The 14,143-nt window shown below is 44.4% G+C and overlaps 1 protein-coding gene across 1 annotated transcript; it reads left to right on the plus strand.

Annotated features, from left to right (window-relative positions):
- The first annotated feature begins 989 nt into the window (after nt 1–989).
- Nucleotides 990–13,670, plus strand: CFAP20 (cilia and flagella associated protein 20). Its single transcript, XM_044256050.1, has 6 exons — nt 990–1,316; nt 10,384–10,463; nt 11,165–11,276; nt 11,869–12,057; nt 12,654–12,764; nt 13,241–13,670. The coding sequence occupies exons 1-6, from the start codon at nt 1,233–1,235 to the stop codon at nt 13,244–13,246; spliced, it is 582 nt and encodes a 193-aa protein (XP_044111985.1). The 5' UTR covers nt 990–1,232; the 3' UTR covers nt 13,247–13,670.
- Nucleotides 13,671–14,143: the final 473 nt, after the last annotated feature.

The raw sequence follows: 14,143 nt of genomic DNA on the forward strand, positions 1-14,143 counted from the left end.
CACAGGGTTGCTGTGACGATTAAATGATCTATTGAAGGCTAAAGCTCTTCTACTAAAGTATAGTGCCTGACACCTAATAAATGCTCAACTGATCTTAGCTATTTGTAGCAGTTTTGATGAGGATGTTAACAGCAAACTCCTTTTCTGGCAGCCACAATACCCAGCACAGGCCTGGGCACACAGTATAATATTGAGGAGATACTCAGGAGCGACTGGTCTCCAACATTCGCGATTTCTTCCACACGTGAAAAATCAGAGCTTATTTTATGTGTTTTTAAACCTGTTCTAAATATTAATTGATTTAAAACAGCTATTGATTCAACTCAACCAACTCAACTTCATTTTGTTTAATTTTATTAATTTCTGCTTTTATCTTAATGCTCAGGCTTTTGGTTTGCTAGTGCATTGAAAGTAATACATTTTCTGAGAGCACTGGTTTGCATCCCACGAGATAACGGGGTGTATTCGTAGCGACTCCCTTGATAATTAAGCAATGATGCGTATAAGGCGCTTAGCACAGTGAGTACACAATAAGGGTGGGCTGCTTTAATATTATCCTGCACTTGGCCAACATCTATTTGACATTCTCAGGACACCAGATAAAGCAATTGCTTAACCACGCTACCTTCCGCGCCTTTCTCCACTTTCCTTTTGCCCTTGTAACTCCTCCCAGTCCCCCCAGGGGGCGGGGCCAAGTCTTCACTCCCCAGACCCTACCCCGCCACGTTTCCTTGACACCGGGTTTGCGTACCACACATTCCACAATCCTCTATCTCCTTCCGCCTTCTAAAAGCAACTCTGAGGGACTACGAAGAAAAAATAGTTCCCTGACAACTGAGTTCTTTCCAGAAGGAGGCGGAACTGGGGCGGGACTTAAGAGCGGAAGGGACAGGAAGTTCGTGATTCTTGTGGCAGGATTGGACTCCGCGCGCTCAGGGGGCGGGTCAAACAGGCGGAGGGATCCATGTTACGCGGCACACGGCCCGTCGCCTCCATTTAAGGCGGGAGGAGCGGCGCGGGCGGCAGTTGCTGTGGTTTCCTAATTGAGGTTGTGTATATTTTGTGAGAGCTGAAACTCGAGGACTCCCAAGTTTAGCCGAGGGGAACTGTAGATCAGGCGGCCAGGAGCGCAGCTTCTCATCTTCGAACCAGGGCCGGCCCCTGCTTTCCCTTAGCCACTTGGTGCTCGTATCGAGGTCGGCTCCGGGGCGGCTGGGAAGGCCGCGGGCGAGATGTTCAAAAACACATTCCAGAGCGGCTTCCTCTCCATCCTCTACAGCATTGGCAGCAAACCCCTGCAGATCTGGGACAAAAAGGTTAGGAGCTGGGAGGCGGTGGCAGGGCGGGGTGCAGGGGCCGCGTCCCCTCCTCCGGGGGTTGGGGACGGGGTGGCGGGTAGTTGTGCCGAGTTGGAGCTCCGGGGAGGCCAGGCGGGCGCTGCTGTGACCTGTCCCCAGGCTGGTGTGACAGAAGCGCGAGGTATGGACGTCTTGTCAGCAAGGGGATGGGGGTTGCGTGTAGGGTGCGCGTGGCTGGTGTTTAAGTGTCCTGCGGCCGTGGTGTGGTTGGGGCAGTGGTCCCTCGCCACCGTCTTGACTTGGTCAGTCAGTTCCCCAGAGCCTCGGTTTCCCCATTCATGTAATGCCCATATCCTAGCGTGAAATGCATAAACTTAACTGAGGTTGCTTTGGGCACATAGAGATGAAAGAAGCTGCTGTACACTGATTTCACAAATATTTACTGAGAGCCTGTTTTGTGCCAGGCACTGTGCTGGGCACAAGACACAGAGTCTTTGTTCCAGGCATCCTCACAGGGACAAAGCCAGAAGGCAGTTGTGTTTGGATTTGATTCATTCGCTCCTTTCCTTACAGTGATCTCAAACAAGGTAGAAGTCGGTGCCCTTAGGCACCTGCTCCACATTCGTTGCTACTTGGGGTCTGTGCTGTGCCTTCCGTGCTTGATGTCTACATCACGAAAATTGCAGAATGGTGATAAAGTTTTGTTTGGAGTAATAAGCTCAGAGCCAAGTACCAGCCTCACCATTTTTACTGAGGTATCCACTGGATAACACTTTCGCTGAGCCCAGGAGATGATGACCCTGCCCTTCGTCTCCTTTAGGGAGGTATTGAGTAGGGGACATGTGTGTCTAGCATGCTGTGAGTTGGTCTGCATTTTATGACTTCGTTATTTCATTTCTCATGCATGTTCTCTCTCAGCTGTACCCCCCCCCTTTTTAAGTTAAGACAGGTACTCTATTGTGAAAGACAGGTGATTCCTCAGGGGACAACAGAAAGAAGTGGTATGTTGAATGGTGTTTTTATAGAGATGGATGTGGAATCATCTACATAAGCAGTTTATCGGTCATGAAGTCAAGAATCTTGGATTTCTTCTCAGAACAAATCTTTGTCTTCCCATATCCCCAGATAAGCATTTTGGGCCACCTAGAGATTGAGAGAGAACACAGATAGCCTTTTGCCTGTCATCACTAGGGATATCTGCATTTCCAAAGAAGCAGTGAGGGTGGTATGTTCTTAATGTCATTTTTGTAAGATAGTTGAAAGATCTGAATATAGTGGGTTGTTTGAGTCTTTTGCTTATCTGAAAAACTTGAGCATCTTTCTTCTTTCACAGTGCTTCTATCCACAAGTTCAGGCTAATACCAAGAATATTACACAGGAAAGCAGTTCCTTAATTTTTTCCCCTATGTTACTGAGGTTTTTCAGTTCCATGGTTTTGTTCACATTATAGTAAGCACTGTAAACTCTAAATCCCATCTCTGCAAAGAGAACTTGGAGTGAATGTACCTGAGAACTTTGTAAGGATGTGGCTTGACTTAGTTACAGACTGTCGTGGAAAGAGTGGCCGTGGTGCCACTGAACATGGAGTTGTAACAAAAGTGTCAGTATGAGGCAATCGAACTAGAGAATGCGACCTAATCTAAGAGGGGTTTACAGAGCAGGTCAGAGAACGTACTCACCCTGAAAAAATTCCAGGGGTGGTGAGACCTTAGCATTTCTGGTAGGTGAAACTTACCAGAGTTGTCCATTTTAACCCTTCCGGAGCTTGGTCTTCTGTAGTGTGTTTTATTTTTTCAAATGCAGCTTTTTGATTAGTCAACATGTTTACACACGGAACATGAAAGCAAAGTAACCATGGTGCAGTGTGTCCCTTAACAACGCCACTAGAGGTCAGATGGTACCCTAATGACATAAACACGTGTGAAAACATTAGAACAGCTGGCCAGGGTTACATGGAATAAATTAAACAGACAAAACATTTAGAGTAACACTCATTTTAGGCAAAGTTCTTGTAATAGTAAAAGTTAATTATGTTTCTACTTTTCCTATTTAGACTGAAAGGTGTTTAGGAGTGAATTTTTTTCCCTGGGGCAAGAAAAGGTAAGGAAGGAAAATGGCAAGTAGTTTGGGGTTAGATCCATAGGCTTTGTTGTATGTGTGCCTTTTCTCGGCTATATTACAAAGTCCTCAGGAAGTGCTGGGACTCCAACCCAGTTGGGGAAACACTGGGAATTGATAGACTTACTAAAGATTTATTGAGCCACAGTTAAATCACTGGCACTGTGTAGATTTGGGAAGATAAAAAAAGAGAGGAAGACATTTTCCCTGCTCTCAGGGAGTAAGGTATAGTTGTAGTAAAGGCAAAGTCTGTTGGAGGGAGGGATGGATTGCCTACAATTATCTAGAAATGGCCCTGACCTTTGCCAGTAGGTACATATGGCTATTTTTACTATTTTGATTTCACAAACTTTACTGTTCTCCTTCTGAGTTTATGAAGACAGAATTTCTATACTTGTTTTTTGTGAGAAGAATCTTGGAAAAATTAGGTTTGGCTTCTGTTGAGGCTCTGTGTCTCCTTATGAATGTGAGGAGTGAATGCCATATTCCTAACACCAGTGAATTGACAAACTCCATTTTCACGGGCGTGGTTACTAATATTTGTAACACCTGCGTTTATCCTACACTCCTTGAAGTTCATACTACCTCCCCCCATTCCATCTTTTAAATCTTAATTTAAACATTATTTCATTGGGAGCTTAAGTTAGGTCTCCTGTGTGCGCCTGTGGCCCTCTACAGCACACTTATGGCGGTTGCCAGTTTACTGTGTATTTCCCACTAGACTGCCAGTTCCTTAAGGGGAAAAGTATTTTACCTTGAAACCCCAGGGCTGGAGTTGGGACAGTGTGGATTTGTGTCCTGGGTCTGCCTTCTCTCCTATGCTGTGTAACCTCGGGCAAGTACTTACCTACTCAGTTTTCTCATTTTGTAATGATGCTACCGCCTCCCATGATTATGGAGATTAAATGAAGGTGTATATAAGAAATGCTTGGCAGCAGAGTTATGTCATACAGTATTAAATAGGGTGGGAAACTGAGGGATTTGCTCAAGAGTAAGTCAGTCTGTAACTGATGCTAAGGAATAGGAAGTGCAGTAAAGTCAGACTTCAGAAATTAGGATAATTTTGTCGTTGTACCAGGGCTTTCCCAGTCCCAAAGCCTTAATATGGCTCTTGGGCCATACAGCACATAGTCTGGTGCCTGCTTCAACATGGTCTGGTGCCCGCTTCACTGCTTCTCCAGGCTCGCCTCCCCCAGGCTCCTCACCTTAGCAGTGATCTCCCACTGAACCTGAAACCCTTCTCAAACCTTCAAGGCTTCCATACCTGCTGGTCCCTCTGCTGGGACCCACCCTTCCACTCTTCATTAGTCTCTAGGTCACAGTGCAAAGGCACTTTCTCAGGTTACATTAGTTTATATCCACTTGACCCTCCAGGTTAAGTTCATTTGTATCCCCTTAGAGAACCTCTACTTCCTTTTCATCAGACTCCTCATACTTGAAATTAGCTTCTGAAAGTCTGTATGCCTGGCTACACTGTAAACTTCCTGACAGAGATCTCTGCAATTTAAAAAAAAAAAAAAAATGTTACTTATTTGAGAGCATCAGAGGGAGGGCAGAGGGGAGGGGCAGAGAGAGAGAGTCTCAAGTGGACTTCTTGCTGAGCCAGAGGCTGAAGTGGGGCTTGATCTCACCACCCTGAGATCATAACCTGAGCTGAAACCAAGAGTCTGGACCTTAACCGACTGTACCACCCAGGAGCCCCAAGACCTCAGCTGAGGAGAAATTAGGGGTTTCTTGATGTTCCCCTAACTTTTGGGACCAGCAAATACTACATTTACTAAAGGACTTTTTTGTTTAATGTAGACATTACTTCTGGTTTGTAAAGTAAATACCAGATGGTTCTATTCCCGTTTATGCCTATATAAAACATACAGTTTTCGTATTTCACATATAAATCTAAGTCTAATATGCTAAAAGTTTACTAGATGAGAATGTTAATTCATACCAGCTTCTCTGCCTTTCTTGCCTCTCACCTTGTCTTTCAGCTGCTGCTGATCCTTGCCTATTCCAAAGCTAAATATTAGAACCAGACTTTGTGGTTGTTGCTGGATAGTATTAGAGTCCCATTCCCTGTTCCTAATTTTATTTATTTATTTCCCCTGTTCCCAGTTTTAAAAATCAGCTGTTTCCAGAAAGGTAGTTTCTATACCCAGTTTTAAATTAACAAACCTTACCAGTGCATTGTTAAACTGCTGCAGTTTCCAGTAGCAGAGGCAAAGGCATTTGGGCAGGAAGGTAGTACACTGTTTGTTTGGTGGTTTGTTTGTTTTGTTTTGTTTTGTTTTTTGTTTTGAAGTCTTTCCTGGATCAGTCTGATGATGTTTATTATTCGGAGTGACAGCTTTTACTATGATTGGGCGAAGGCATAGGTTTTGGTTATACTTGCCCTTGCAAGGAATTGCTAGGGAGACTGGTTAGCAATGCACTTAATTGACCCATTGGAGCCTGCAAAGCCCAAGCTTTGAGGCAGAGCTATGCCCAGCTCTCCCCACAGAGGTCTCCCTCTGCCTGCTTTCAGACTTAGGTCCCAGCCCCTAGCTGCCAGCAGAAACTTTCCTGCTGAAATGGACAGCTCTAACGGCTTAATGTAAATTGGAACATGTGTCATTAAGACTAGGATGCCAGATGGCTGAGGGCTCAGCTGTCCGCCAGGATAAGTAGGTGGAGCCAGAGAAATGAAAGGTGGGGGCAGGGAATGCATACAACTCATGTGTTATTTTTAAAACACTTGAAAAAATATGGAGCATTGGCCAGCTTCCTCCCTATCCCAGGAGTACTTTTTTCCCCTCAGCTTGACCCTCCTCCCTGGAGCTTACATTGAAGAAAAAAAAAAAAAAATCAGTGTTCTTTATTAGTTGCCCCAGCAACCATGGAAAGCCTGGGAGAGTGATTGCAAGAAGGACTTGAAGGTTCCCTTCCTGGTGTCTGTCTGCAGGGGCTGAGAACCATTCTCATTTGTAATAGCTAGTAGCCTGGGTTCTGTAGCTCGTAGCTTGGGGGTGGTGATGTGGGGGGTGGGGTAGGTGGGGGTAGGGAATTTATGGGGGGAAAAAAAAAACAAGATTGGCTTTATTTTTTGGAGGAATGAAACACTTGTAGCCCACACCTTAATAGTGGGAGAGTGTCATAAAAAAGAATTGACAAGTCAACAGTTGGCACTTGCTCATTTAGAGAGGGAAGTAGAATAAACCTACTTCCACTGTAAGCAATAAATGCTGACCAGTTCATTTTGTCTTCATTTCAAAGCCAGGTCTGCTTAGCGACCTCTGAACTGGAAGGAGCTGAGGAAAGGAAGTTGATGCTTTCTGAGGCCATGTATCTTGTTATATGTGTTTGTCCGAAGCTGGACTGAGGAGGAGGTGGCTTCCTGGAAGACCTTTACAATTTGAGGCGGTGACAGCCAGATTGCCAGGGAGGGTGGTTGGGAGGACTTGCCCCAAATTGTCCACCCCCTTTTCCCTTTGATCCTAATTTTAGAACCTAGAGAGGTGTGAGGAGGTTTCCTTTAAGTGCTTGTTATCTCTGGTTAATTGTGCCCCCACCCCACCCCACCCCTCTTTTCCAGTGAGCATTTGCAGTGAGTATTTTTCCAGTGTGTATTTGACTTAATAAAGGAGAAAAATCATAATTCACTAACAAACCAACTTAATTTGATTTCAGAGCTCTGGCAGCTCGTGATATGAGAATACCTAAAACTCCAGAGAGACTGGTGGCATTCCTTTGAAAAAGCTGCCTTTTTCCCTGACTTCTCTTGTTTTATGGACTACGTTAATTAATTTTGTAAGAATTAAGTCTATGAGTGTGGTGGTTGATGTGTGCTGAGAGAAATTTCTCTTTAGGAAGTTACTGAAAGTTTAGCTAAAAATGAGTTTGCCTCTGGGTAAAAGCAGAAGAGAATACATCAGATCTGTTTTGACTTCCAGTCTGTTGGCTTCTGCGTGCAATGTAAGGCATTGTTTTCTTCTGTAAAGACTTGAATAATCATTTGCTGGAGTGAAGTCATCTGCTATAAACTTTGAGATGGGCAGAAGCAAGTTTCCTAACATTTCTTCCCTGTGAAATCTGGCTGGGCTTTCTGGAGCGGATAGATAACTCTCATTGTGCTGGGAGGGACCTTCAGAAGACCCAAGATTTGAGGCCATGCTTTCAAGCAGTGTTGGGTAAATTGCAACAAGTTGCCTTTTAGTTGTCCTTTAGCCCTTAATCTTTTCAAGTTAACCATCTGTTTGATGTTGCATTATGTACCTTTTAAAGAAAGAATGAAGTTATATTAGATGTAACTATAATAATATTAGAACAATTAGAGGTATGTTATAAAATTGTCTTGTTGGAATACTGGCAGCTCTTAGCAATGTGAGTGCATCATGTTATTTGGAAATGGAAATAATTTCTTGTTTGATTCCTCCTTCACCAAAAAGTCAGCTTGATTTTCCCCAGCAGCTGTGGGCTAGCATACAGAGGAGGAATATTGCCACTTCGTGTTTTTTGCTTCGTGAATATTGCCAGAGTGTTTATATGGGGGATGAGGTGGGCAGTGTTGGCATGTGGTACACAGACCCAGGGCTTTGTGCTCTTAATCTCCCTGGGAAAGAGGCCCAGAATTTGAAGCAGGAGGGCATTGGGTGTCGCCAGCTTTGTTTGAGAAGCACTTCAATGTGACATTTGTGTCTTAAAAACCTAAGAAATGCTGCATTGGCAGAGATTTGGGGGCCCGTCCACCATGCATTCTGTCTCTTATAATGGGCACCAAAGGCTGATTTGTGGGAAAGCATTCTTCACGCTGGCAGCTTCCCGGGCTTTGTGACATACCCCAGGCTCTCTAGCTTCCTATAATAGCCCATGGTGGATGTGTTCTCCAGGAATTTTTTAAAAATCCTCCTTGAATCTGTTCATCCTTGCCAACTCTCAGGGTGACAAATTCCAGAAGTCAGCAAATATTTGAATGCTTAGTTTATGCCTAGCATAGTACTAAGCATTGTAGAAGATACAAATGATGCTTAATACTTGATCCCTACCTTTGGGCTTAGACTTTTTCGAGGAGGCAAGACTCAGTTGCATCTTTCAGGAGGAGATGGGCAGTAGTAATATCTGATCTCACATAGGAATACGAGGCACACCATAGTGAATCAAATTCGTAGTAACAGAGGTCATAGAGACTGAGGTCTAAACACAAAATGCCATATTATTAATGAGCAGTTTTGAAAAATATAACTGTCAGACTTGACACTGTGCTCTCTCTCAATGTGCAAGACCACTGGAAAGACAAAGGATTGAGTCATTGACCATGACAGGCCAGTACAGCCATTTTCACTATACCTGGAAAAAGACTACATGATTTTGGAGCATACTGTTCTAAAGCTGGTAGATCTTTTTTCATTTGTGAATACATTCAGCCCTAATGGGCCAGCCCCGTGTTGAAAATGCCTGTGCCTTTCTCTGCTCCGTCCATATTAGGTGCTTCCGAGTTTAGAGCTTGAAGGTAATTCTGCTTTCTTGAATTATTTTGAGAAGGGAAATCCATATTGAATATTGATCTCTCCCCATATTATACCTCCTATATATGCAGCAGACAGTACAAGACAATGTGGGATGAGGTGCTAAATTAAGACCTCTAGGCTACATGAGCCAGACAAATCAGAAAGAAGAGAGGTCGGTGTGGGATGAAATGCTAAAGAAGGCTTCTGTGTATGGCAAAGATGAGACTTGAATTCTTACTTTAGAAAGTTGAAATTTAGGGGCACTTGGGTGGCTCACTCATTAAACGTCTGCCTTTGGCTTAGGCCATGATCCCAGGGTCCTGCAATTGAGCCCCACATTGGGCTCCCTGCTCAGCAGGAAGCCTGCTTCTTCCTCTCCCACTCCCCCTGTTTGTGTTCCCTCTCTGGCTGTCTCTCTGTCAAATAAATAAAAAAAAATTTAAAAAAAAATAGTTGAAATTTAAGAGACTCTTTTTTTTTCTTTAAAGATTTTATTTGACAGAGATCACAAGTAGGCAGAGAGGCAGGCAGAGAGAGAGGAGGAAGCAGGCTCCCCACTGAGCAGAGTCCTGATGCGGGGCTGGATCCTAGGACCCTGAGATCATGACCTGAGCCAAAGGCAGAGCTTTAACCCACTGAGCTACCCAGGTGCCCCGAAATTTAAGAGACTCTTAACGATTGAGAACAAACTGAGGGTTGTTGGAGGGAGGTGGGTGGGGATGAGCTAGATGGTGACGGCATTAGGGAGGGCACTTGTGATGACACTGGGGGTCGTATCCCCCCAGTGCAGTGATGCATTGAATTCTACTCCTGAAACCAGTATTACACTATGTTAACTAACTAGAATTTAAATTTAAAAAAGAAAGAAAGAAAGCAGCTTTTTTTAAAAAAAAACGGGAATTTAGGGAACAGAAGGTAGGGAAACGGGAAGTAGGAGCACAGCACTAAGCATTGCAGAAGATAGAAATGGTGCTCCATACTGAGGGCGGAATGCTTTCATGTTTTGGTTGCCACCCTCCTTCTCAGTGGCACCCAGCATTCGTCCTTTCTGGAGAGAGTGTGTCAGGCAGTGCGGGGGCTGTGGAAAGCCTGGTCGTTCATCCTGACTCTCTCGGGATCCTCATTTGTGTTCTCTGGGTGTCAGTGTCCGCGTCTGTGAAATACCAGCTACCTTGTCTTGTGATTTTGGTTGTCATTTGGACTAAGTCAGAGAATGTAGATGAATGTCCCTTGTACCCAGTGTGTACAACATTGTCCTGGCGGATGGATTGCCAGCTCACCTGCAGCTCCTGTGCTGGCTGATGGGACCCTGTAGAGAGGGAATATCATGGCTTGCTGACACATAAGCTCAGTATGCCATGTTACACGGTTCTGTCATGCCCCGAGGGTTACTGTGGTCTCCTTTAAATGGTTCCATTTGGCCTTCAAAATCTTAACAAAGTTATTGCCAAATATTTCAGTACTGATCAGTTTAATTTTCTTCATTGTAGGTACGGAATGGCCACATCAAAAGAATCACTGATAATGACATCCAGTCCCTGGTGCTAGAGATTGAAGGAACAAATGTCAGGTAGGCAGTCCCTCTGTTCACCCAGAGACACTGCACTGGTGAGTCAGTGCATGGTAGGGGTTCATAGAGCACAGACCGTGGGGCCGATGACCCAGTGGGGATCTAGCTCTGCTGCTCACACCTGGCCTTGGGCAAGTTTCTTAAGCCCTCAGGCCTCAGTTTCCTAACCTGTAAAATAAGGATAATGGGGTTATTGTGAAGATTGAGTAAGTGAATTGTGTGTAAACACATTTAGCGCCTGCTCAGCCCAGAGTAAGTGCTGTGGGTTAGTTATATTATTATTAATACGACCAAGGCATGCGGACATGCGTGGAGGGGTGGTACTAATCATCCAGTGGGTGACCTGGGCCACAGTGAGGTTTTCCCAGTTATTGTGGTCTTAGTTTGAGTTTTCTATTATTGGATGGCTCTCTTAGACCAGAGGGGAGTCGTCTTCACTGGAGGAAATTGCTCAGCTTGCCAGCCAGGCTTTGTTTTTCAGGTATTTTCTTGTTGATATCTAGCTATATGTGAAGCTTGTGTTTTGGAGTCCAGTATTTTTTCTTTTTTTTTAAATCATCGGGATTGAGGGATAATTGGATGATGTGTCTGGATCTTCTAGATCTACTCTCCAGTTTACCTCTTGGACCACGTGTTTTTGTGGTGTGTCCCACAGAAGAAAAGGCAACCGGTGTGTTTATCAGTGTCTCCTCTTTCTGCAGCACCACATATATCACGTGTCCTGCAGACCCAAAGAAGACGCTGGGGATTAAACTTCCCTTCCTCGTCATGATTATAAAAAATCTGAAGAAATATTTTACCTTTGAAGTACAGGTTAGTAGATGAACTTGTATATAGTATACTCTTAGCTCTACCAAAGGGATAACCTATCAACTTGCAAGAGAAAGTAGCTCTAGGAAAGTATACTTATTCTTTTGTGTGTCTTTTCTGCCTCTGCTAGACACTCGGTGCAGCCATTATTATTATAACATAAATTTGGTATTAGTAATCAAACTTTAATGCCAAGTTTTTAAAGCAGCAGCAAGCTCCTAGGAAGTCTGAACAATAGCTATGGGATCACAAAGCTTGAAGGTTAGAGTGTGTCTGTTCACTGCTGGTTATTGTTGGTCTTCGTTGTAGTACTTGTGATTTTTCAAATGGAAGAATGTTTATGAAATCATTCTATGGTCTGTGGGCCCTTGGCTGTGTCATGTGCCCTAAAGCAGCTGATGTCTCAGCAACTGACAAGATAAACTTGCTGCTTCCGGGCCATCTGCATCCAATGTGACCTGTATCTGGTCTGTTTATTCTCCCTTGGGCCTCAGCCTTGGGAAACCAGGCTGTGGGAGTACAGTCCCTTGCGTCACCAAGGTTGTCTCCTTCTTCCAAAATAGAGTTACTATGGCTCTTTTTCTGTGTTTCATAGGTACTAGATGACAAGAATGTGCGTCGGCGGTTTCGGGCGAGTAACTACCAGAGCACCACCCGAGTCAAACCCTTCATCTGTACCATGCCCATGCGGTTGGATGATGGCTGGAACCAGATTCAGTTCAATCTGTCAGACTTCACTAGGCGGGCGTACGGCACAAATTATATCGAGACCCTAAGAGTGCAGGTACTAGCTTCTTTCGCCTGAACAGGAGAAGGGAGTGTGCTCTGCCTGCTGCTGGCTTGTGGCTCTTGTGACTGAACAGTGTGGCTTTCTGGCTGAGGAGCCCAAGGCACTGTCCAGAGGGCTCAGAAAGATCCAGGACACATTCAGGGGTCTGCTCAGATATAGTGGGAGAGCATAGCAAGCAAAATATCCCTCTTGCCTGAACCCTCCCCAAGCCATGCTGAGGAGATGCCAAAGAGAGGAAGCTTTGACAGCATCATGGGAGGGGCTCCAGGAGAAGCAAGAAAAGAGGAAGGCCAATCATATTTTGTTTCCTTTTTTTTTTTTTTAAAAGACAAGGATGTCCTACATCCTGCTTTTTTTTTTTTTTTTAAGATTTTATTTATTTATTTGTCAGAGAGAGAGAGCACACAACCAGGCAGAGTGGTAGGCAGAGGCAGAGACGGAAGCAGGCTCCCTGCTGAGCAAGGAGCCCCATGCGGGGCTCGATCCCAGTTCCCTGGGATCATGACCTGAGCCGAAGGCAGTGGCTTAACCAAATCAGCCACCCAGGCCTCCCCATATTTTGTTTCTTAAAATAAGTCTTGCACCCACAGATTCATGCAAACTGTCGCATCCGACGGGTTTACTTCTCAGACAGACTCTACTCAGAAGATGAACTGCCAGCAGAGTTCAAACTGTATCTCCCAGTTCAGAACAAAGCAAAGGTAAGGGGGCCTTCCTTGGAGGAGGACAGACGGTGAGTTGGGGAAGTGTGCTCTTCTGAGGTCAGCCACATAGCCTCTCCATGGTGACATGGGGGCTGGAGTACTTTTCATCCTAAGATCTTCCTACGGTCTCCTTCCACCATCCCCACTGAATCAGGATCAATCCTGTGAAATGTTTTGTTACTGCTGTCCCCACCTCCACAAGGTGGTCCTGCCCCTCCCTGCTTCCTGCTCATAAGCCTTCCTTGGAGAATGTCTTCCATCCGAACCTCTTTAGCAGCTCATCGGTCCCCTCTGACAAAATGGCAGCCGCTTACATGCCTGACTGCTGCTGACATTATTCATTTCCGTACAGCCCCGTGTCCCCTACAGTGTCACCAGAGTCTGGAGGGGGGGTGTTTCATGTCATTGGCACTGACCATCTATTTTCTGATAACTTAAACTGATGCTTCTTCTGTTTGTTTCTTTTTCTCCAGCAATAACTGGAATGCAACTCAAGGGATAGCCCCTGGACATGGCTCTTAGTTTAAAAAGGAAACTGTCTGGAGGACAATGCAAAAACAAAAAAACAAAAAAACACAAATATTTCTATTAGTTTACTGTGCTGTGGTTCTTTTATCTATCACTTGGTGTCCCCTGTTGTGGACACCAGTGACCATGCCATAATGCCATAATTGCATTGTAAGTACAGTGAGAGGAATAAGCCGTCCTTTGGAACATGAATGGTGGAGTTTATCCTGCTGCCTGCCTCAGTGTGTGGGGAGATACACTTACCACGAACTTACAGATTTAAAGATGTCCCGTAAGGCAACTTCAGACCAATATTTCTTCCTACGGTTTATTCATTGTTTTATATATTATCTAAATATATGTATATGCTATGTAATACTCATAATCCAGAAATGAATAAAATACTATATTCTTGGTTTGTAAATTTGTTTTTAGTTTATTTTTTTAAATACATTTTTTTCCTTTATGATGTGAAGATAGAACTTTCCAAAGAACATCCCCTGCACTCTTGCTCTGGAGTAGCTTGCAGTAAGCGCGGAAAGAACAAGACAGATCTGTAGATACTGATGCAGAACAACTCCCAAGATAAACTAAATGGAAAAAAATTTGCCCAGCATATGACCAGTAGAGTCATTTTATTAGGGATTAGGGCCCATGTCAAGCTTAAGACAAAATGGCTTCTAGTCTAGATGGCTTTTTTTTTTTTTTTCAGTTCCTTTTATTATCTATTTATTTATTTTCTTATTTATTTAAGAGAGAGTTGGTGGCGGGGGAAGCAGAGGATGAGGGAATCTGAAGCAGACTGAGCTGAGTGTAGAGCTCGAGGCAGAGCTTGATCTCACGACCCTGATATCACGGCCTGAGCCCAA

This window comes from Neovison vison, chromosome 7 (assembly GCF_020171115.1).
Source record: "Neovison vison isolate M4711 chromosome 7, ASM_NN_V1, whole genome shotgun sequence".
NCBI classification, from domain to species: Eukaryota; Metazoa; Chordata; class Mammalia; order Carnivora; family Mustelidae; genus Neogale; species Neogale vison.